This window comes from Chiloscyllium plagiosum, unplaced genomic scaffold (assembly GCF_037043375.1).
Source record: "Chiloscyllium plagiosum isolate Xiang-an unplaced genomic scaffold, Cpla_swu_hap1 HiC_scaffold_11, whole genome shotgun sequence".
Lineage (NCBI taxonomy): Eukaryota > Metazoa > Chordata > Chondrichthyes > Orectolobiformes > Hemiscylliidae > Chiloscyllium > Chiloscyllium plagiosum.
In genome coordinates this window covers 47,794,208-47,819,839 of record NW_028270149.1, presented here as the reverse complement: position 1 = coordinate 47,819,839, position 25,632 = coordinate 47,794,208, and the positions used below count along the sequence as shown (strand labels likewise).

Below are 25,632 nucleotides of genomic sequence, written 5' to 3'. Positions count from 1 at the left end.
CATGCCGACCAGGTATCCCAACCCAGTCTAGTGCCACCTACCAGCACCTGGCCCATATCCTTCCAAACCCTTCCTATTCATATATCCATCCAAATGCCTCTTAAATGTTGTAATTATACCAGCCTCCACCACATCCTCTGGCAGTTCATTCCATACACATACCACCCTCTGCGTGAAAACGTTGCCCCTTAGGTCTCTTTTATATCTTTCCCCTCTCACCCTAAACCTATGCCCTCTAGTTCTGGACTCCCCGATCCCAGGGAAAATACTTTGTCTATTTATCCTATCCATGCCCCTCATAATTTTGTAAACCTCTATAAGGTCACCCCTCAGCCTCCGACACTCCAGGGAAAACAGCCCCAGCCTGTTCAGCCTCTCCCTATAGCTCAAATCCTCCAACCCTGGCAACATCCTTGTAAATCTTTTCTGAACCCTTTCAAGTTTCACAACATCTTTCCAATAGGAAAGAGACCAGAATTGCACGCAATATTCCAACAGTGGCATAACCAATGTCCTGTACAGCCGCAACATGACCTCCCAACTCCTCTACTCAGTACTCTGACCAATAAAGGAAAGCATACCAAACGCCTTCTTCACTATCCTAGCTACCTGCAACTCCACTTTCAAGGATCTATGAACCTGCATTCCACGGTCTCTTTGTTCAGCAACACTCTCTAGGACCTTACCATTAAGTGTATAAATCCTGCTAAGATTTGCTTTCCCAAAATGCAGCACCTCACATTTATCTGAATAAAACTCCATCTGCCACTTCTCAGCCCATTGGCCCATCTGGTCCAGATCCTGTTGTAATCTGAGGTAACCCTCTTCGTTGTCCACTACACCTCCAATTTTGGTGTCATCTGCAAACTTACTAACTATACCTCTTATGCTCATATCCAAATCATTTATGTAAATGACAAAAAGTACAGAACCTTGCACCGATCCTTGTGGCACTCCACTGGTCACAGGCCTCCAGTCTGAAAAACAACCCTCCACCACCACCCTCTGTCATCTACCTTTGAGCCAGTTCTGTATCCAAATGGCTAGCTCTCCCTTTATTCCATGAGATCTAACCTTGCTAATCAGTATCCCATGGGAAACCTTGTCGAACGCCTTACTGAAGTCCATATAGATCACATCTACTGCTCTGCCCTCATCAATCTTCTTTGTTACTTCTTCAAAAAACTCATTCAAGTTTGTGAGACATGATTTCCCACGCACACAGCCATGTTGACTATCTCTAATCAGTCCTTGCCTTTCCAAATACGTGTACATCCTATCCCTCAGGATTCCCTCCAACAACTTGCCCACCACTGAGGTCAGGCTCACCGGTCTATAGTTCCCTGGCTTGTCTTTACCGCCCTTCTTAAACAGTGGCACCACGTTTGCCAACCTCTAGTCTTCCGGCATCTCTGGGTCCATAATTGTCTTAGAAAAGGTGATGATGAACTAGCTTTTTGAATCGCTTTGTGAGTTGACCCACAAAGCCATGGGGAGGAATTCCAGGATTTTGACCCAGCGACAGTGAAGGAACGCTGATATATTTTGAAGTTAGAATGGTGAGTGGCTCACAGGGGAACTTGCAGGTGATGGAATTCCTATGTATTTGTTGGCTTTGTCCTTATAGATGGAAGTGTCATGGGTTCAGAACTTGGTGTCTGAGGATCTTTGGTGAATTTCTACAGTGCCTCTTGTAGATAGGACGCACTATTGCTCTTGAGTACTGGTAGTGAAGGGAGTGGATGCTTGTGGATGTGGTGCTAATCAAGCAGTGCTTTGTCCTGGAAGGTTTCAAGCTTCTTGCACATTGTTGGAACTGCAACCATCGAGGCAAGTGGGGAAGTGTCCCATCATACTCCTGACTTGTGCCTTCAAGAAGATGGACAAGCTTTGGGAGTCAGGAGGTGAGTTATCGCTGCAGTATTCCTAGCTTCTGATTTGCTATTGTAGCTATTGTGTTTATGTGGCAAGTCCAGTTGAATTCCTGGTTAATGGTAACCTCAAGAAAGTTGATAGTGGGGGTTTCAGCAATGGTAACACTATTGAAAGTCAAGGGGCAGTGGTTAGATTGTATCTTATTGGTGATGGCCATTGCCTGGAATTTGAATGATGTGAATGTTATTTCCCACTTGTCAGCCCAAGTATTTTGTTGCATTTGAACATGGACTGCTTCAATATCTGAGGAGTTGCAAATGATGGTAAATACTACACAGTTATCAGTGAATATCCCCTCTTCTCTCCTTATGATGGAGGGAAGGTCATTGTTAAAGCAGCGAAGATCATCGAGTCTTGGACATTACCCTGAGGAACTCCTGCACAGATGTCCTACAGCTGAGATGACTGAGCTCCAACAACCACAATCATCTACCAATGTGCCAATTATGACTGCAACCAACAAGAGTTTGCCCCTTAATACCCATTGATTTCAGTTTTGCTAGGGCTTCTTGATGTTGCACTCAGTTGAATGTGGCCTTGATGTCAAGGGTTGTCATTTTCACCTCACCTCACATTGCACATAGACTGGCTACATCTCAGACCATTACCAAACAGAGGGATGGAGTTGATAGTGAGGGAATGGAGTTTGGAGCTGAGACCAAAAACAATGACTTTAGACTTCACCATATTTAATGGAAGAAATTTCTGCACCTGCATTACTGGATGTCAGATAAGCTTTCTGATAATTTTGCAACAGTGGAGTTGAAAAAGATGCAGGTGAGATACATATGAAAATGACCACTGTAACTAAGCATACTTGATCTTGGCTTTATAATAAAGGCACAAAAAAAGCAAGAAAGGTGTAAAGTACTGGCTAAACACAGACAGATATGCAAACAATTCTAGGCAGTGCACTGTAAAAAAGATATTAATGCTTGGAGAGGCTGCAGAGGAGATGTGCAAGGCTGAGGGACCTCAATTTTGAAAAGAGAACAGAGTGTGTTTTTTTCTCCTTTGAGAACAGAAGATAAGGAAAGATTTAATAAAGCAGTTCAAAATTATCAGGAATTTTGAGAAATTGGATTGAAGATAATTAAGAACCAGAAGGGAAAAATTATTTTGCATATTAATTTAATCTGGCATGCAATGTCTAAAATGGTGGGGAATCAAATTCAATATTAACTTTCAAAAAGAAATTGAAAAGGAAAACAATGCAGCTGCAGGAAACAGTATCAGGAGTAGTGCAGCTGTTTCAAAAATCTAATATATGCATCTGATCTGAATGACTGGAGTTACTTGGTTTAGGTACGTGTTCCAGTTACAAGATTCTGAAAAGAATGTTATTTCTTTTCTCATTGCTCATTAAATAAAGTAGATGCTTTTACCCAGAAGTCTATGTTGGTAACTCACAGTTGAACCACACCTCAGAATTTAAATTACAAATATTCTGCTTCTGTCTTCGCTGTACAGCATACAAAAAATATTCCATGTAATAGCTGTAAATCGAGAAGTGGAAGGGAAAGAGGAAGTTAGTGAAATTGCAATCACCAGGGAAGTATTTAGTAAACTAATGGAGCTGCAAGCTACCAGTCGCCATGCATGGAAAATGGGAGTGGCTACAAGTGCACACCATCATCCTGATTAGAGTGAGTGTTGCATTAGAGGAAAGCAGGTATCTTGGGACATTGAATTGTTGGTGGACATTACAGTCACAGAGGGGACAAGGTCAGAATAAAACAGCATGATTTCTCATGGTTCCCAGAGTAGCCTGTCTATGAGAATGAAATGGTAACCTCCTTAAAGTGATAGAACATTTAAGAAAGAAGCTAGCAAACTGGCTCCTACTTGGGGAAGGACGCCCTCATTAGAGGCAACAGTTCAAGTTGATTCTCCTGCTCCTCAGATGCTGCCTGACCTGCTGTGCTTTTCCAGCGCTTTAGGGAACATCTCTGGGACACCCGCACCAATCAACCACACCACCCAGTGGCCCAACATTTCAACTCCCCCTCCCACTCTGCCGAGGATATGGAGGTCCTGGGCCTCCTTCGCTGCCGCTCCGTCACCACCAGACGCCTGGAGGAAGAACGCCTCATCTTCTGCCTCAGAACACTTCAACCCCAGGGCATCAATGTGGACTTAAACAGTTTCCTCACTTCCCCCTCCCCCACCTCACCCCAGTTCCAAACTTCCAGCTCAGCACTGTCCCCATGATTTGTCCTACCTGCCTATCTTCTTTTCCACCTATTCACTCCATCCTCCCCCCTAACCTATCGCCTTCATCCCTCCCCCATTCACCTATTGTACTCTATGCTACTTTCTCCCCACCTCCACCCTCCTCTCACTTATCTCTCCACCCTTCAGGCTTTCTGCCTGTATTCCTGATGAAGGGCTTTTGCCTGAAACGTCGATTTTACTGCTTCTCGGATGCTGCCTGAACTGCTGTGCTTTTCTAGCACCACTGTAATCTAGACTCAAGAAATGTTACAAAGGTAGAAATAGTCGGCCTTAATGATGGCACAAGTGTGAAATCAGAAGCTCATTTGAAATCAGATGTACCAAGGTTGCAGAAACTGAATAGTTTTGGAACACAACCTGGAGTTGTCTGCAGAATCCTAACTGACACATCTCCTGGCAATAATCAATGTTGGGGCTAGTTTGAGCAGGGTCATTATCCATTGACACAGGAAGTGTTCCCAAAACAGCTTGTTATCACCTAGGGAAATATCAGATAGAAACAGATTTGAAAGGATGACAGTTACATAACAACTTCCTGTGTGTCTACTATTGATCTTTTGCATATTTCCACAGGACAGAATCTTGTTGAGGAATCAGGGTCTTGTATACCAGCTGGAGAGTCAGTGAAAGATATATACTGCCTCATCAAGGGAACATCCATAAAATTACTTGCCAGTCTGGCAGTGATGTGCATCAATTAATTAATTATTTAAGGATATTGTACAAAGAACGTTTAGGAAATATGAAAACAACCAAGTCAGTCATAGAATTAATCAGCCTGTATTTTCTATGAAGCTAATATTGAATAAGAGGCAGTCTCCTCAAATGCTGCTGTTTCTGCTTTTTTCCATGCTACGATGCTCTCCTTCTTCCTGCTTAGTGGTGACTCCTGTAAGGGTGTGGCCACCAGAGATGCCGTACCTTCCCCTGGTTGAAGTGATATTGAATGGAAGGTCAAGAAATGGTGGTAGTACCAAACAAAATAGACATAGTCAGCAGGCAAATTTGACCCAAAGCCTCCAAATCTTCTGAAAAAAGTGAATCTTTGGAGTAATCAAACAGGGAAAAGTAACTGAAACTGAGAAATCTTGAATTGCTGCTTCTCATTTACATATACTGATGATGGATTCATTCGTGCTGGAAATGACAATACAGGCAATATCTATGGAGAGAAAAGGTGTAGGCTAATGACCTCTTGACATAATTAGAAAAGGTTAATAAGTTTTAAGTAAGTGCAGAGGTACAAAGAAGAGAGTTGAGAGAAAAGAATGAAAGGTCTGTCATCGTGTGGAAGGCAGAGTGCTATTGAGGGTATTTACCCTATTCCAATGCTTTGTAGGCAAAAATAGTCACGCTCACAATAAAATGGCTGAACTCCACATAAAGCCCTGCACTGGGTAAGTCCAATACATTAGTTTGCATCTAATTTCCAAAATGGAAATCTATGGAAACTGCAATGGGATTGCGCTAGAAGGTCCAAATTTTCTTTTCCCGCTCCTAATTTGCAAGGTGTTAATGGTGAGTACTTGCTTTATATGGGTTCTGATTCTAATACTTTGACTCAAAATTTCCTCAGAACCAGTTCAGCCCTATTGCAGGCTAATGAAAGTTCCATTGTTTGTATAATCAAACATCCCACATTAAAAAAAAGTGACTAAAATTCAAATGGACCTATTGGCTGTAAAGTGATTTGCCAAACTCTGAAGCTCAGAAATGTGGTTCACAAATGCAACTCATTTCTGTGTATAAATAGGATCTGTTCCACTGCCGCAAAACTAGAAGAAGTGAAGTGGGGCAGCTCAAAAGAATGTCCTATTCTTTGTTTTTAACATCTGCATGGTTTCTTCACACAATGCTTGTAAGAGACTTTTGAGAACCTAGAAATGTTTGTTGTTTCTACAAGTGGACAAGCACAGGGTCATTATCACTTTGGATCCTGGGGAGAAAATTGGCCATTTTGGAACTGGTATCATAGTCAATGGAAAGTGAAATTGGACAAGATGTGTAATAGGCAGTCAATCAAACTTCACACCTGCAGCCAAACTGAAAATGACCTTCTTAGTGTTAGTATTTGATATTCTGACATGTTATTTCAACAGTAGCATTAAGCAATTTAAAATAAATTAGTTCATGACTAAGTTAACAGAGCGGAGAATTTCATGCAAAACCTTTATGTATTCATGTGCTGATATTGCTAAAAGAATATATAAAGTTAATGTCATCAACATTAAAGTGAAAACTCCCATGAGATAGTTTACTGAAAGCTTTTTACATTACACTGTAACATGAACTCTGCAGTGTTATTATTCATCTAGGTGAAATGTGTAATGTACTGCCTTACAGGATGCAAGACAATCAGAAATGACGCTGTTAGTTGGGCCACAACACGGAATCAGCCATGTTATAGACCTGAAAACAAATCTCACCACTATTCTGGCAGAATTTGGTCGGGTGAGCCGTATCCAGTTGTTCAGAGAGAAAGAGAATGTAGCTCGGGTTGAGCTAACCATATCAGAAGCTAAGGTAGGGATTGCATAAATTTACTTTCCTTTAAAATCATAGCCAGAATGTCAAATTTGCATGTGAGTAAGGCGGTCTGCTATTCTCTGCACTTGGAAGGCTATGAGCTGGCTTCACACAATTATGTGAGATTCTTTGTTTTGCAAATACCACTGAACTTTCAGCAATGACAAGTTGTAAATGACTGTCATCAGCATATAAGTATTTTTTTTAAAGGGAAAATGCCTGCAGTAATATTAATATGACAATTAACAATCTTCCAGGAAGCAGTTTTAGATGTTCTGCAGCAAAAGATGTAGAAAATAATGTTTTTAAGCAGAGAATACACATCTCTGAAGAACAACACTAAAGCAGTCTAGATGTAGCGACCAAAAAGAGTAAACATCATTCCACAGTGTTGCCTGGGAGCAGATGAGAAAGAAACTCATATGGTTCAGAAAGGTTGCCAAGATACATACAATTTACATTCTGTCTAATTTTAAATGCTGTTTTTACTATGCTCAACTTCGCAATATTGCCTCAAAGTAAACTTGGTGGTGTACATTCAGAATCTTTATTGTTGTACTTTCCAAATTACAAGTATTCCCATATCCAAGCATCTTGTGTTCATGCATTTTTCCTGTACTTCTATTACTAGATGCATTAAGGGAAATGGGAACCAGGTGAAACAGTGGCCCCACCTGTACTAATTTCAAATGTTCTTATATTGCTATCACTCTTGAAATATGACAAAGAAAAAATAACAGTTCTGAGGTAAAATATGATATCTGTTTGCTGCAAGTTCACAGACTCACAAAAGGCAAATGGTCACCTTCTTCTGTGTCTGGGTTGAGGTTTCTTCTTTTTTTCATTCTGTGATGATTGCTCTTTGAAGGTGACATTGTAAGCCACATCTGACCACAATCATCTTGAATAGGTCATAGCCCCCAATGCCTCTCATTCTTCTGAAAAAGAATAGCTGGCAAGGTATTCTTTGTTCCTATTTAGTCTGATCTCAATTATAGTTTTTTTGACAAACATCTTGAAAATACAATAATGTAGAAAATGGTGATATACTTAGTATGTATGGAGAGAGGAACAGTTACTATTTCAGATTGCAGCATTTTATCTAAGTTGAGATAGGGGACTTATGCAAATATACACAACATCTAAATGCAAGAATAATATAAGGTAATGCTACTAAAATTATTGGATCCAAATGTATAATCTCTTTTAATAAAAAGAAGGGCCTAAATTCAATTTTTTTATGGGAATTCAACTCTCATGATTCAAGTATTGAAACCCGATTAATGTTCCTTTGAGACATTAATAAGTTGAGCGTGGCATAATAACCAGGTGCTCAATGATGCAAGAATTTTCCCTATCTTTCTGGGGGCCTCTCTGTGAGGACTAGCAAGTTTTCCCATGCTGACATGCTAAACATGCTTCATTAACAATGTGCCATGCCTCCATGGCTCCTGTCATGCTGTTCTTGGAAGCACTCACTACTTTATTCTTGAACAGGATGAGGGCCTGTTTATTGCCTATCAGTCAGTTAAGAGTCAGCCACTTTGTTGTGGGTCTGGGGTCACATATAGGCCAGACCAGATAAGGATGGCAGTTTCCTTCCCTAAAGGATGTTAGTGAATCAGATGGGGTTTTCCAATAGTTGGCAATGAATTCATAGTAGTCATTAGATTCTTAATTCCAGATATTTATTGAATTCAAATTCCACCTTCTGCCATGGTGGGATTAGAATATTACCTGGGTCTCTGGATTAACAATCCAGTAATAATACACACTAGGCCATCTCCTCCACCTGAACAACCTCCTGAACTGCTGCAACATCCTGAGATTCTTAGCCCTAGCACTGTATTTAAAAGGCAGTTATGTACTCAATCAAGTGCTAGCAGTCTCCAGGAGCCTTGCATACTTCAGGTAATTTGCCCCAGCATTGGCACATAAGCAGAAATTGACACTATGCTTTACAGTCAGGGACCTGGAGGGCCTGTTGGACAGGGTAATGCAGAGGAGGGCAGTGCTTTTTCCCCGGGACCAGCTTATGAAGCCACAACATGGAAACCTTGCCAGTTTGGGTCAAAGTTGCCATACGAATCAGCACTATCTCCACAGTTCGGAGAAGTGACCAGCAGTAAGGGAAGAAAGTCAATGGATCTTCCCATTTTACAGGAGGAAGTGCTACCATCTTCTATCTCAAACTCATTCTATCTCTGCCACTGCACTCACCTCTCCACAAAGCTACTGGTCTTCCACTCTCACTATTGCATGCAACATCTTTCCTCACCCACCCCAACCTCTCATCCTATTAATCCTACATGGCCTCTGTGCAGACTACACTTGTAGGAAACTTCACCTTTCCCTCACCTGAACCAGCACTAACAGCTTTGCCAGCTAATTTCAACTCACTCAATCCCATCCTTTGCCTCCTTCCAGAAGAAATTGCCTATTATAGGGTAAAGAGAGGCAAGGCCAGTGATGGGGTGCCCAACATTTGATATCATGCCCTCTCTGAGGAGATAATCCTGGTCCTGACTGATGATAATTGGGTCCACTCCTATGGAAATAACAAAACCTATGGATCTGGGCAACTATGACAGAAGCATTATGCATCAATGTATTACTCTCCCATTACCACCACATTGAATTATTACTAACGAACCCAAGCTTCTGCCCATTGTTCGCAATACATTCTCTCTTTAGTCTCCTCCCGGTACTAATGAAATAAACACAGTGTCAATGGCTAGGAGGCTTGCAGTGCAAGGCATCTCCTTCTCCACCTCCTGAGGGAGAAAGCGATGATGCTTGAGAGGAAGCAGTAGGATGCTTCCTGCATCATCATCCCACAGCACACTAACCCGCCCCCCCCCCCCCCCCCCCACCACCACCACCACCACCACCCCCATCCCTGCCCACCCACAACCCCAACCAACTCAGTTGTTGATAATTCAGTGGGTACGTTTGCTAGATTAGGGTCAAGAGCACCCACTGCTAAGCTTGTCTTGGCTTCTTAGATTCAAATACCTTCAGGGTCACCTGACCAAAACTCCAAAGCCAACAAGCTCCATGGTAGGGCAGTTGCCTCTGCCCAACTATGGACCAGAGACTGCACCGAGATACCTTGGAAGGGAAAGCAAGAAGACAACATTCTGAAGACACACCAGTGGCATGAGTGACACTTAATCATAAACATGTTCTCAAATTTGTCAATAAATGTTTACTTTCCATCATCAGATGTATGAGTGAATGTCTGTCCTGCCTAGTCATCCTTAGCATTACATAATGTTTTATGGTCCAAGGTGTATGAAGTGAGCAACATCTGCATGTGTGTATGTGTATAATATAGGAACTTGGAAAATGCTTGTTACTTTTCCAAATAGAATGAATGTATCCAAGTTGCAAAGCTTTTCTTGTACATCATAGACATAAGTGGGATTGGCTACTGATCTTGCATGATGTGGCCAAAGGTGCTTTGGGACACAATTTGCAATCCATACAGCAAGTTAATGCCAAAGAATCAAAGTACCTGTACTGCTTGCTGTTGTCTTTCTTCTGTATTTTATGGATGTCCGTGTAATGCTGTGGCACTCTGAAAGGCTTGAACGTGAAACACTTCCCTCACAGAATGAAACATGCTATGGGTGTGGTTACAGTCACTTGCAGCTCCATTGCAGATTTCTTACATACAGCAAAAAGGAAGGAAATGGGGATCACTCACAGGAGCAAGAGTAGGCCATTCTGCCCTTTGACCTGTCCCCACCAACAATAGATCATGACTAATCAAATACCTCAATGCCTTTTACCACCCCATCTTCAAAAGCCCTGGATACAACGAGCGATCAGAAATCTGCAAATCTCCACCTCAGACTGACTCAATGACTGAATTTACCCAGCCTTCTGTAATAGAGAATTCCAAATGTTCATGGCCCTCTGAGTAAAAAATATTTTCCTAATCTCAGACTTATGTGGCATCCCCTTATTTTTATGTGCTCATTCATTCTAGACTCCCCAACCAGATCTTGCCTACAACTGACTGTCTGTCCCTTTAAGTATATTATCAGTTTCAATAAGATCACTTCTCATTCTTCAATACACTAGAGATTACAGCCACAGTTTGGCCATCTCTCTTAATAGGACATATTTGCCATCCTGGAACAAGTCTAGTGAACCTTCATTGCATTCCATCTATAGTAATAATATATTTCCTGGGATAAGAAGACAAAGCCTACACACATTACTCCAGTTGTGGTCTAACTTATGCAATTGAAGTAAGACTTTGCTACTCCTGTTCTCAAATCCTCTTGCAATGAAGGCTAACATTCTATTAGTCTTCCAAATAAATGGCTGCATCTGCATGTTAGCTTTCAGTATCCTATTGATAAGGACACCTATGTCTTTTTGTATATCTACACTTTGAACTTCTCATCATTTAAGGAACACACACACATACAGCGAACAACTGGAGCTCACTCCTGAACTTCACTGGTCACAGTCTGTCAAAACAGGAATGACCTTTTCTGTCTTGTGTCTGTTAACTTATCATTAATCATATGCCCTATTCAACATGCTTTTATTTTTCTATCCAGCCTCTTGTGGGTTATTTTATCAACACCTTCTGAATTCTAAGTATACCATATCCATCAGAAGCTTCGAACTTAGAGTCACTGTTCAGGCAAATTAGTAAAATAAAAGAGAAAAGATGCCAACTTTTCAATTCACAACAATTGTGAATGTTAGGATAGTGGGAACAGGATTGATGGACAACCTGCAGCTGGTCAATAACATGCACAAGACAGCTGTGATTGCCATGGAACCACTCCCTGGACGGCAAAGGCACTGACCTCCTGACTAAGAACATCCCAATTAGATACCTGACCATGGTCAATCCCCTGGAGTGGAATCTAAGATTGCCCTTGACCTACCCTGACTGATGGATACCTGAATGGACTTTGGTGAGAACTACTCCCCTATGGGTTTAAGAAATGACAGTTGCAGTGTGTTTGCCGTGTAAGCTGCTGATAAATGGTACGGGTGTGAGACTGACACAACACATTACCATACAGCAGGATGTATGCCATTTTTACTGAGGCCTGTTCCCAGAAAGGCAAACTGCCTGATTGTATGACTGTGCTAATTGACACAACAGGTAAGACAAGCTAAGGTATGGATAGGTGCAAACATGCTGGTAGGTGCTAAGAGAGCAGGTGAGCAGCACTGAGATGGAACACAGTCCAGTTCGTGAGCTGGGTGCCTGCCGACATGCAAAGTGTCACAGAGTCATAGAGATGTACAGCATGGAAACAGACCCTTTGGTCCAACTTGTTCATGCCAACCTGATAACCCAACTTAATCTACCTTACAGTAGCCTTTCAATATTAATTGACAGTAAATCCTACAATGCAGATCTGTGCACCCTGAGCCACATGCAAATAAATCAGAAATATTCCCTGATGGTTGTGAGATGTTGGCAAATGTTGGAAGTCAATGTCTGTGGATGAGGAGTGCTTGGTGGCCATAGATCTTGCCCTGACATGCTGTTTGCTGTTTAGCAACATGGAGGCTAGTCTCAGCCAGCAACAGGCTGAAGACTCCAGTTCCCTGCTCAGATCTCCATGTCAAGGTTCTCAACATCTAGCTTGGTAAGAAAGTAACCAGAATAGTAATGAGGTGAGTTGTGCTATTAATAAGGTATTTAAGCATCAATAATTGTCATTTAATTGGCAACTCACTGCTGCCCACAAAAGACTTCACCACTTGACAAAATGATGAAAGATGCAGTGAGGTGCTCCTGATGCTGAGACAAGTCAACTCTCATCTGATTCTGCCACAAATCTCACCATGGCCAACATTGCCCATACCCTCATAAAATTCCACCTTCCATGTTAATTTGGCAAAGTGGAGAGTTCAGTGGAAATCTGAGCAATATGTAGGCTTCACTGTAAGGAACTCAATATTCTTTGTATAGATCCTAACACAAATGAGTACAGAAACATTTTGACAATCTGCCTCTCAACTTAAACAGGGCCCGAGAACCTCATGAGTGCCCATATTCCAATGCTGTGCTCCATTATGACATTGAAAGGACAGTTCTAAGAGGAGCCTGACACTGCTATCAAATAACTCAGAACATCTCTATCCAGTAAGGGATTTCATTAGAAGGAAAGTTACAGACTATGAGGATTGATCCTCCTGTCATGGGTATTAAGACTGGAAAAGATAAATGAGAATGAGCAGAGACTATTTGAGCTTTGCTGCTACCACAAGCTTTGTGTAATTAACACCTTCTTTCAAAACAAACAATGCCACAAGGTGTCCTAATAATATCCAAGATCTGAACAATATCATGAGCTGGATATGATCTTCACTAGATGTGGCTCACTGAACAGTATTCTCAACAGTTGTAGCTACCACAGCACTGATTGTGTACAGATCCTACTTGGTATGCATCAGGATGAGGATGCAACCCTTGAAGGTTTTTTTTTTATTCAAAGCCAGATTAAAAACCAGCAGTAGCATAGCTCAATTGGACAGATATTACTTTGTGTTCTACACAGCATGCCAAAGTGAGGTAGAACATACCTTATGGCAGTACCTACAATTACATATTCTTAACACTTAGGAAGCAAGAGGAAAAACATGCTGACTACTTGAGCCTTCTCAAGTTTCATTGTGCAGCATTAACACAGCATGAAAGATAGCAGTTGTGAGTGTGATGATCTAAACTCAATTGGCATAAACAACAGTATTAGATGCTAGCCTAGTTGGTAAGAAGCATCATCATATCCCATTGGTGATGAAAACTGTTGTTGAGACCAAACAATTAATTCTCAGTAATTATAAATGAGAACACTCCAAATCCACTAAGACCTCTCAAAATAAAGTCCAAAACACAACTAGGGAACATACCAATAAGTATTAGTTCCAAGTTGGCTAACATATTGAGATGTCCTTCAAAACAGAGAATGTGTTTGTGAGCAAAGGCAGGGGAGGTCATCACTGATTTCAATAAACATTTGGAGACCTGAGTGGAACACTGCCTTGAGTTGTATGTTAGCTAGAGTGGACCCATTCACTGAGAAAATTCAAGACATGATAGGAAGTCAACCTACTATTGCCTTATTTGTCATGGATAGAATTCCAATGCTGATGTTATACTGGCTAAACTCACCAAACTTAGCAAACTGGCGCTTCTTCTGTATCTGCACAAACATGTCTTTCACTGCTGGTGGGAGGGGTATTTGCCCAAGGGTATGTATGTATCAGTCAAAGATTGTGACCCTGTGCAAGATCAATGCTGACCACAGTGATTGTAACCATTATCATGGCACACTAATGTTACTCTTATCAGAGTGCAAAATCTACCAATACTTCATTGTGATTTCAGAATTGGAAGATCTAAAATTGACATGATTTTTTCAGTTGAACAAGAGATATACAATGAGCATAGGAGACCATTAGATATTGTCTTCATGGATCTCAAATAGCATTTGACCATGTGAGGAGAGGTGCTCCATTTAATATGTTGGAGAAAATTGGCTGATCTATAATGCTACTTGCGTGATCCCCTCTTTACATGATAACAAAACAAGTAAAGTTAGTTTACATGATTTTGGGACTTGAACTATTGTTGACTATCCATAAAGAATTTTCAGATAATTTATGAAATTTATTTAGATGCAGTTTAGATATGATATACTGACTAATTAGACTTAAAGCTATTTGACGTGTAACAGGAGACAGCATCCTTTCTATCAGATGAAGTGCTCCTCTATCTTCTTCTCAACTAAGGCCCTTGAGGAGTATTAAAAAAGCAGAAATGAACTTAAACAAGGAATTAGGAGGGCTAAAAAGGGCATGAAATGTCTCGGCAAGTAGGATTAAAAATATTAGGAGCAAAAGCGTAGCTAGGGAAAGGGTAGGATGACTCAAGGACAAAAGAAGGAATTTATTCATAGAGCCAGAGGAAGTGGGTGAGGTCCTTAATGAGTACTTCACATCGGTATTCATCAAGGACAGGATCAGGGATGATGATAAGATTAGAGAGAGGTATATTGATATACTGGGGCATGTTGACATTAAGAAGGAGATGTTGTTGTGTCTTGAAATATGTTAAGACAGATAGGTCTCCAGGATGTGATCTATCCCAGGATACTGAAGGAAACAAGGGAAGAGATGGCTGGAGGTTTGGCAGAGATCTTTGTCAATGTCCCCGAAGACAGGAGAATTGCCAGTGTTGTTCCTTTGTTTAAGAAGAGCAATAGGGATAATCCTGGAAGTTATAGGCTTGTGAGTCCAACATCAGTGGCAGAGAAATTATTGGAGAAGATTCATAGGACAGGACTTACTCGCATTTTAAGATGAGTGGACATATTAGGGATAGTCAGCATGGCTTAATGGGGAGGATGGCTTGTCTCTGTTGTGGGGAAAATCACCAGCCTCAGAGTCAGAGTCGGGGTTCAACGACAGAGTTTATTGTACAAGGAAATACTGGAGCTCTGGGGAGAGAGAGAGAGAGAGAGAGAGCCAGAGAGGCACCAATATCACAGTGGTCAGCTGCGAGTCTTCTCTCCACCGGGAACTCTGGCTATTAGCACTTTGTATCGAGTCTATATCAAACGGTTAGCATTTCTATCAAAGCTGTTGGCTGGACCCAGACACTTTGGCGGGCAGTATACGCTACTCGTGTATTCTCTCCCCCACCCGCCTTAAACTAATAACTAGGTTGTGACTGCATTCTGGTGGCCAGACGCATTATCAGCTGTCTCTCTCCATATTGTGTGTCCGTTAGCCTACTGTCACCTGCCTTGTGCCATCTCCCATTTCACTCCCCTCTTTGTGGTCAAGGAGACGACTTCAGAGATCTCCCGCAGACCACCCAATTTCCATGTAGATGTAGGTCATCTTTCGGAGGTCCTCCTCCAAAGGGGTATCATTGAGTCCCAATTTCGTTGGGGGCTGTTTCATGCTGACACTCGCTGCTGGCACAGTTTGCGTCAGTAGCGCCTTACAACAGAGCTTTAAACACCCAAGGCCCACACAGAATACCAGCATGAGTGCAATGAGGAGAACTATCCCGTGTGCCAAATAGGGTCCCCAAGATTTACCTAGCAACCAATTTAGCCAGCTGTCTGTAATTGTGGCTCCCTGTCAAAAATTATCTAGCTGGTTTCGGATATTCTTGATGGCTTCTGTAATGTTATGAGAGTAATCAATAACACGTTTGATACAATTGTCACCAATAATTGTACAAACTCCCCCTTGCTGTGCTAATTGATAATTCATCATGTATCTGCTGTATCTGCTGTGTGTAGAGTCTGAGTTCAGCCAGCTCTGTATTAATTGCTTCCAGAGCTTTTGAGGTATTATTGCCTAAGATAGTCAGGCCACAAACAAGGTAATTTTGGTTTTTAGCGCTGACGACCCCTGCTGCGCCACACCTCCCCCCCTCCCCCCCCCCCCTCCAACCCCACAGGTAGAGATCCCAAGAATCCAAAACCAATGATGACCCCAAAGTGGTGGGGATCTGCCTGTCGGCACAGAACTCCTGACTGATGAAGCGGGTCACTATCTTCTCTGAACATGTCCCCTGCTGGGGCATGGTACAGTAAGGGATGCAGTTGTCCCTACTGTCTTTTTGGTTTGGGTGGTCTGAGTGAGGTGTCTGTCACATAAGTCCCCTTAAATAGAAAAACAAATCCCTTTGCTGCTCGATAACATACAATGTCCTGTCCTTCCATTTGTCTGTCTACCTACGTCACCCAATCCCCGGGTGTTCCTCCCAGCTGGTAAGTATCAAACGGTTATGTCGAGGTGGCAGAGCTGACATGGGTGCCATTGCACTGATCACATATGAATTATCTGCCCATGGTCACATTCAAGCATGCCTGCTCGCTGCAGGTGCAGGTAAACTGTCCCCTGGTGACTGTACAGTGCTGATAAGTGCATTGTGTCTGGACGCATGAGTCATTTTTGGGAACCAGGGCATAAATCATCCCCATCCCTCCCCTGTGAAACAGAGTGGGTAATTACCAGGTTTTAAGAGGTTTTCCCTTCCCAAGGCTTGGGGGACCTGGTCCCATGGGCCAGTGGTCCTGCCCAGCTGCACACTTCTACCCTGGACTGCCCGTTGGTATCTTCCTATCTGCCCTTACACGGCACTCCCGAGGTGCCTACTATAGGGGTACATACCGGGATGACCACAAATAGGGATTCTACTGATCGTATCAGTGGGTAGCAGACAGTTCAGTTCTCATGCAAACTTAGGTGGATTTTATAGAAGAGGTTATCCTCAAATCTCGACAGTCGCAACACTTAAACACAGTAAAATACATTACAGGTATATACATTTTGCAGTTAAATAAAGTTATCTGTCAGAGTCTTTGTTTTCACTAGGAAGTGCAGTCATGCTTCTGTGTGGTTTGTTCTGTTGTGTTTTCCTTTCTCCCCCGGGATGACCGTCTTGTCTGCCATTCCTATCTGCACCTGGGGAATGGTCAATTACATTAGTTTGGTCATAGGAGTCTTTAAACAGTTTTAGTTGGGTCCAGTGCTTCCATGTGCTTTTTCCTTTAGTATCTATGCAGGCACAGGGGTCTATTGTTGTATGGCCATTGTTGTATGGCCTATTCCATACAACACGATAATAAATGGGTTTGTCAGGCAGGGCTCGCACCAGGACACGGCTTCCTGCTGCTGGGACCTCAGGGAAGATTTCGAATTCCTCGGCCTTGTCCTTTTTGTCCTGTTTATCAATTACAGATTTCCACATCTCTTTCAATTGGGCGCTTAATTCTATCACATAGTGCCGAAATGTGTCTTTTCGTGGCCCTACATCAGCGCCACCTGTGATTATTGTCTCCGGCAACTGCATTGCTCACCCAGTCATTAATTCACATGGTTTTAGCCCAGTTGCCTGATTTGTGATGGCTCTTAATTTCATCAATATGGCTGACAGCACTTTAGCCCTGTTCTGCCTGAGGTTTGCATAGCATCAGCTAAAGTATTTTTAAATTTCTATTCATTTTCTCTACCATCCCTGAGCTCTGGGGGTGATAGGAAATGTGAAATTTTTTGTCTAATGCCAAGTAATTGGCAGACAGTCTTCATGACCTTGACTGTAAAATACGTCCCTTAGTCGGAATCGATCTGGAGAGGTACCCCCCCACCTTGGGATTACTTCCTCCACTAATATTCTGGCCACAGTGGTCAAAGAGCAGCTTTAGGTTGGGAATGCTTCTACCCACCAGGTGAATTGGTCTATGATGACCAGGCAGTATGTTTTCCCACGGAAGGGTGTAGTGGCCTGTAAAATTTATCTGAAGTTGTTCCCAGGGTTCCCTTGGTCTGGGCTGGTGTCCCATCCTAACTTTTATGGGTGTCCCTGGGTTATGTTGTGCACAAACCATGCATCTGTGGCAGTACTTGGCCACATGTTTTCCCATCCCCTTCCACCATCACTGTCTCCCTAGGCTTGCTATCATGGCCTCTCTACCTGTATGGGAGAGCCCAAGGTGCAGTTCAAGCAATGTGTTCTGCATACACGCTGGTGCTACCACCTTGTCTGCTCACCCCCAGACACCATCCTCCCCTTTCAATGTTCTCTTCAGTTCCCATTTCTCTCTCTCTTCCTGTGGGGTGTCCTCCTGTAGCTGCTGAATTTGGATAGCGTCTTTTGCTATTGCAGCCTCGTCAATGGCTTCTTGTTCGAGGGCTTTCTGAGCTGCTTGGTCTGCTGTGTGGTTTCCTTTGAATTTTAGCCAACCTGGGCTTTCTTGCTGGCTCCTTTTGATGGGCTTTTATTTTTATTACTGCAGCCTCATTTGACTGTTCACTGGCACGCAATGGTGCCTGAAATCTTAATTGGTGTCTGATAGGGGATCCCGCTGCAGTAGTGAACCCTCTTCTACCCCATGCCACCATGTAGTCATGGACTACACTGAAGGCATATTGATTGTCTGCATTATATTCACAATTTTTCCTTTTGCTAGCTCCAGTGCTTTGGTGAGTGCTACTAGTTCTGCTACCTGTGTGGACGACCTCCATCAATCCTTCCAGACATAACTGTTTTTAACTTATCATTTACCACAGCCCGTCCTGTTTGGGGCGACCATGCTACATATTTTCATGACCCATCCATGAAGACGGTCTTCTCAGGTGTGCCTAGTGGTATCCTTTAGCCTACTCCTATCTTCATCCCCATCTATATCCCCACTTTGGTCTTGGGTGACCACCACGGAGTAAAACCCTCCCTCATTATTACAGTGGATGTGAAAATCTTTGCTGAGATCTGGCAGCCCGAGCCCAGGAGTCGATATGAGTCGAGTTTTAAGCTGACTGTATGCCTCTTCCAGTTCTGCCCCCCACGTTACAGGTTCCAAGGCGGGCTTGCCTCATTTAATTAAGCTCTAGATGAGTTCAGCCAATTTTGCAAACTCGGGTATAAAGCGACGACTGTAGCTGAATAGCCCCAAGGCCTTTCTGACTCCCCTGACAGGGGCAGGCTATGGCATCTGTTGGATTGCCTCCTAGCAGTCATTGGGCATTTCTTTGAGTGCCTGGAATATAAGGTTTCCCAGAGAGAAGACTTGTCTTTTGCCAATCTGTGCCTTTGTGGGACTGACTTTTCGCCCTGCAGTTGCCAATTCCTGTAATACTTCCTGGTGTCTTAACCTGGACTCTGGGGCAATTAGGATATCATCAACATAATGGAGGGCAGTGCTACCCTCTGGTAAATCTATTCTCTTCAGAATGTCGCACATCACCCTGTGAAAAATAGTGGGGTTTTTGTGGAACCCTTGTGGCAGGCAAGTCCATGTGTACTGTCTGCCCCTTACTGTAAAAGCAAATTTATTCTGGGACTCAGAGTGTAACGGGATAGACCAGAACCCATTGAATATGTCTAAAACAGTAAAAAATCTTGTGTTCGGGGGCCAAGCTGTTTAAAATGGTGGAGGGGTCTGCTACAATGGGGTGCAATTTGGGGGTGACCTTATTTAGTCCTGTATAATCAATGGTGAGCCGGTAGCTCCCATCAGGCTTTATTACTGGTCACGTTGAGGAATTAGCTTTACTTGTGGTTTCTCTCAGGATTCCCTGTCTCACTAGTCCTTTCACTATCTCCACCAACAGCTTTCTCTGCTTCGAGTTTTATTGGGTATTGGCAGTGAGGCTTATGCTCATGTCCGGGAACCCTTATCAGGTCTATGTTAACTAGACCTGTATCTAACTTTGTTTCTGCCCAGGCTCCGGGAATGGAGGCACAGATGGCTCCGAATCCCCCCTTTTCAAGTTTCCAGTCCCTACTGGTGACGATAGCCACTTTAATAGTTTCAAGGTGACTTGTAAGTTTCCCAATCTCGGTCTTTCAACCATCCTGTCTGGGCCAAATCAATTTCCCTTTTGCACAATTGATTAGAACATTATATTCTCTCATGTGATCATTGCCCATTATGGTGCCCTCATTATTATTGCATACATAGAATCTCATGGGAATATATTTGTTATTTATTTCTACGTGGGTAGTTTTGCTTAGGTAAGCTGGTGTTTTATCCCCTTCTACCCCAGTTAAGTGAATCATTTTGTTTGTGTGGTGTAAGGGTGGGTTTGTGATGGATACAGTGGCTCCTGTGTCCACGAGCATCTCTCATTTCCTCCCTCCTACTACTGCGGGTACGTAAATTCTCTCCTCTCCCTTACCCTCATGAATGGAGGCAGCTGGTTGTCAGATCTGCTGACTTCGGGATTCCCATGGTTCCGCGGTGTTCCGGGTGGTGATTGGGGGTGCCCCATGCCTTTCCCAGCACACTGCTTCCATGTATCCTATTCTGTTGCAATGGCTGAATTATTTTACATTGTTCCCTGCTCTATACCCTGCTCATGGGGCCCTACATTCTCTAGCAAAGTGTCCCTTCCAGCCATGCGGACCCGACCAGGCAGCCATGGAGGGAACGGTCCCCGCGGAAGGCGGAAAGGGGTGGGGGGGGGGCGCCTCTAGCGGAGCGATTGGGGGGCATCTCTGGGACACCTGCGCCGATCGGCCGCGCCGCCCCATGGCCCAGGGTTTCGGCTCCTCCTCCCACTCTGCTGAGGACGTGGAGGTCCTGGGCCTCCTTCGCCGCCGCTCTCTCGCCGCCGGACGCCTGGAGGGGGAGCACCTCATCTTCCGCCTCGGAATGCTTCAATCCCGGGGCGCGGTGTGGACTTCAGCGGTTTCCTCGTTTCCCCTTCCCCCACCTCGCCCTAGTTCCGGGCTTCCGGCACTGTGCCAGTGGCTTGTCCGGACTTGTCCTGCCTGCCTGTCTCCTTTTCCGTCTGTCCACTCCGCCCTCTCCTCCCTGACCTATCGCCTTCATCCCCTTCCCCACTCACCTATTGTGCTCTGTGCTGCTTTCTCCCCACCCCCGCCCTCCTCTGGCTTGTCTCTCCACGCTTCAGGCTGTCTGCCTTTATTCCTGATGAAGGGCTTTTGCCCGAAACGTCGATTCTCCTGCTCTTTGGATGCTGCCTGACCTGCTGCGCTTTTCCAGCAACACATTTTCAGCTCTGATCTCCAGCATCTGCAGTCCTCACTTTCTCCTCTTGCATGGTTCACCCAATAGAGGGAGCAGTTGGTCCCTGTTGGATGGTCTCGTAGAGAGGAAGCAAAGCCACATCTGAATTTTTGTTCACCCTGCTCAGCTCCTGCTCCAATTCTTGTATTCCATCCTCCAGCTCTTCAACTTGTTCCTGGTCCTTTCTCCATCTACTCGTGGACACACTCACTTGTTCAATTAGGCCTGCTAATTGGGACACTAACATTACCCTACCTTTTTAGTTTTATTGCGTTTCTGTTTATCTACCCACTGTATCTGTTGTACTAATGCTTTGGATGGATCCCAACCACTTTTCTTCATTTGCTCTATCAACCCTTGTATATCTGCATTGTATTTCTCCATAAGGGAATCTGCAGTATCCCCCTTAAAACTTTGATCTGCCATTTAGCAGATTGTGTACTCCCCGGATACCACTAACAGTAAAGTGTTCCTAACCAGTGGGGTCTTCTCTACCCCTTGGCCAATTATACTGTTCCAGCTCTGTCTGTACGGCCATAGCAGCCTCCTACCAAGGTGTGCTCTCTACCAGTGGAACTTCTGTACCCTCCTGGCCACCATTACCAATCGGTACCTACCAGTCGGTTGGGAATGCTGGCCCAATAGTGTGTGCTCTCTACCAGGAGTCCTCTACCTTCCTGGCCACCTCTACTGACCCAACACCTCCCAATAGGCCCAGAAACCTACCTCTAGCCCGGTGTGCTCTCTACCAGTAGGACTCTTTACTCTCCTGGCCATCGCCACTATTCAAGCTTTGTCTTTCTACTGTGGACTGACAGATTACTCACCGTGTCCACGCTCCCCACCTTGGTAACATGCGCTCTACTGAGGTTTGGCTCTCGGTCAGAGTGATCAGCTCCTCTTCCTCACCACATTGGAAATTATAAGGACAAACAGCACCCAACTTTTAACTTAATCTCTAACTGGACTCTGTTGTTCACCCCTACAGAGTCCAACGTTACCCAACTTTGCCAGTTGTGTTTTACGGCTCCTAGTGCCCTTGGCACCTCAATTCCCACTTCAAATCTCAACCTTTGTGCTGTTGTGGGGGGGAAGGGGGGGGTGGCAAACCCCTCTTAACAACTGGTTCAGGGCAGGGTTTTTGAGACAGACACTATCTTGTCCTCTGGCTGTTTCAGCACAAGCAGCAGGCTCTTACAACAGTTAATACAATTAACACTAATTCTCCACAGACATGCACTTACATTCTTTTACTCGGTACTGTAGCAAGTTGGACATTACAATTGGTGTATCTTTTTAAACTGTGTCTTTGGTCCGGTCTGACTTTTCCTGTTTGCAGGAACAAATTGGTTCTTATCCTGGTCCCCCAATAGTGGCCTATGACCAGGACACCAGTAATAAGAACCCTGCTCGCAGCACCAATTGTTATGGGGAAAATCACTAGCCTCGGAGTCAGAGTCGGGGTTCAACAACAGAGGTTATTGTACAAGGAAGTACTGGAACTCTGGGGAGAAAAAGACACCAACAGCACAGTGCTCAGCTGCGAGTCTTCTCTCCACCTGGAGCACATGTCAAGATACTTTTATACATTTTATAATACAATAGGTCAATGATGAGGTTATTGTCTTTGCAACATAGCTTGTTTATTGTAACATTGCAGAATTGTTAATAGTTCCGGTGCAGTCGTTGTCAGTTCCAGTGCAGCCTTTGTTAATTTCAGCACGGTCATTTGTCAGTTTCAATGCAGACATTGTCAATTTTGCAGAAGTCCATTACTGTAGTAATGGGTGCTAATCGCTCTTCCTGAAAAAGACAATTACTGCAGCCCTGGATGTTATCATTTTGTATTGAGTCCATATTAAACAGTTAGCATTTCTATCAAAGGTGTTGGCTGGACCCAGACACTTCGGCGGGCAGTATACACTACTCATGTGTATTCTCTCCCACACCCACCTTAAACTAATCAACTAGATTGTGGGTGCATTGTGCTGGCATTCTGGTCACCCCAGGCAGTGTCTGTTTTTGCTCTGCTGTCTCGCTCCATATTGTGGTCTGATGGCCATCTTGTGTGTCAAGTGACCAACATATGGCTCAGTGGCCATCTTGTGTGTCCGTGTGCCTAGTGTCACCCTGCCCCGAGCCATCTCCCACTTCAGCTCATAAATTTGAGTCAGTGTTTTGAGGAAATGATGAAGGTGATTGAGGAGGGAAGGGCAGTGGTCGTTAACAAGGCATTTGACACGATCCCTGATGGTAAGCTGGTCCAGAAGATTAAGTGACATGGGATCCACAATAGGTTCATAAGATGGATACACACTTGGCTTGATCATAGAAGATGAGGGTAGTTGTGAAAGGTATATTTCTGACTGGAGGTCTGTGACCAGTGGTGTTGCATAGGGATCAATGTTGGGACCCCTGTTATTCGTGAAATGAATAAATGATTTGGATGAAAATGTAGGTGGTCTGATTAGTACTTGCAGACAACTTAAAAATTGTGGAATTCGGGATCACATGGAAGGTTGTCAAAAGATATGGCAGGCTATAGAAAAGTTTTAAATTTTCTATATCCTGTTGGAAAGTTGAACAGAGAAATGACAGATGGAGTTTAATCTGGACAAATGTAAGGTTATGCATTTTAGAAAGTCAAATGCAAGAAGTAAGTCTACAGTAAATGGCATGACCCTTAGGAGCATTGATTTACCGAAGGATTTTGGATTGCAAGTCCATAGCTCCCTAAAAGTTGCAACATAAGTCAATAGGCTAATAAAGAAGGCATACAGCATGCTTGACTCCATCAAAGATTATGACCCTGTGGAAGAACAATGCTGACTGCAGTGATTGCAACAATTATGACATCTCCCGACATACTAATGTCACTCTTATTCGAGTGCAAATCCTGGCTGAGCACACCTACTGATATCTCAATGTGGGACTGTGTATAAAAATTGGAAAGTCATGTTGCAGCTGTATAAAACTCTCATTAGGTCACATTTGGAGTATTTTGTGCAGGTCTGGTTACCACACTACAAAAAGGATACGGAGGCTTTGGAAAAAGCAAAAGAGGTTTACCAGAATGTTGCCTGGATTGGAGTGTACTAGCTGTAAGGAGAAGTTGAACAAACTTTTGATTATTTTGCTAGACTATCGGAGGCTGAAGGGAAACCTGATAGAAGTATATAAAATTTAGAGAGGCATGGGTAGGGTGGATTGTTGGGGTCTTTTGCCCAGAGTGGAAAGTCAAATACTAGGAGGCATAGGTTTAAGGTGAGATGGGAAACATTTAAGGGAGATGTGAGAGGAAAGTGTTTTACACAGAGAGTGGTAGGTGCTGGAATGGCTTGCCAGTGCAGATGTTGAAGAAGTTACAATAGCAATGTTTACGAGGCATTTAGGCAGACACGTGAACAGACAGGGAATAGAGAGATACAAACCATGTACAGGCAGATTAGTTCAGGATGGCATCACGATAGTTACAGACATGGTGGACAGGAAGGCCTGTTCTATGCTGTACTGTTCTATATTCTGTGTTCCATGTTCAAACTTCTGGTCTATCTTCCATCTGAAGGAGATAACTGCCCGGCATTAATTGCTACCTGATAAATGTTGTCGTGTCTCTAAATACTGTTGATAAACCCCAATTCAGGAGTCGGTAACGTACCCTATGTTAATCAACCATTTGAATACTGCTAGCCAATAAACACAGGATAATTATTCAGAATTCCAGAATAGCATCAGCTCTTTGTCCATGCCCAGCTCAAGGTCAACTTACACGTTGTAAGAACAGATCCTTCAGTTTCTTTTCCCAAAGAACTTGAGGCATCGGCATCAGTAAGCTGCGTAAATATTATCTTTAACTTGCCTTTGTCCTTGCTTGTTAGAAGTTGTTTATATTTGGAAATAGAAACGTGGTCTTCAGCCCACCATGTCTATGCCGACCATCAAACATCAAACTACTGTAACCCCATTTGCCTACACATGGTCCATAGCCTACCATGCCCTGGCATTTTAAGCATGCATCCAGGTGCTTCGTGGATGTTGCAAAAGTATCTGCATCCATCACTCTTTCAGGCAGCACATTCTATATTTCTGTCACCCTCTGTTTGAAAAATTTATTTCTCGTATCTCCTCTAAAGCACTTGTTCCTCACCTTAAACCTATGCTCTCTGGTCTTAGACACATCTGTCATGGGGAAGAGATTCTCACGATCTACTGTGTCTATGCCTCTCATAATTTTGTGTATGTCAATCACATTCCCCCTCATCCTCCTCTGCTGAAAGGAAAACAAATGCAGCCTATCCAATCTCTCCTCATAATTGAGATTTTCACTCAGGCAACATCGCGGTAAATCTCCTCTGCACCCTAATCAGTGCAATCATATCCTTCCTATAGTGTGATG

The 25,632-nt window shown here is 43.5% G+C and overlaps 1 protein-coding gene across 1 annotated transcript in view; it reads left to right on the top strand.

The window, feature by feature from the left end:
• The window catches only part of frmpd3 (FERM and PDZ domain containing 3), a 210,070-nt gene that overhangs the window by 148,872 nt on the left and 35,566 nt on the right, over positions 1–25,632 (top strand). The window contains exon 11 of the mRNA XM_043705300.2: positions 6,514–6,693. Within this exon, the coding sequence (XP_043561235.2) occupies positions 6,514–6,693 (180 nt within the window). The remainder of the gene's footprint in view (positions 1–6,513; positions 6,694–25,632) is intronic.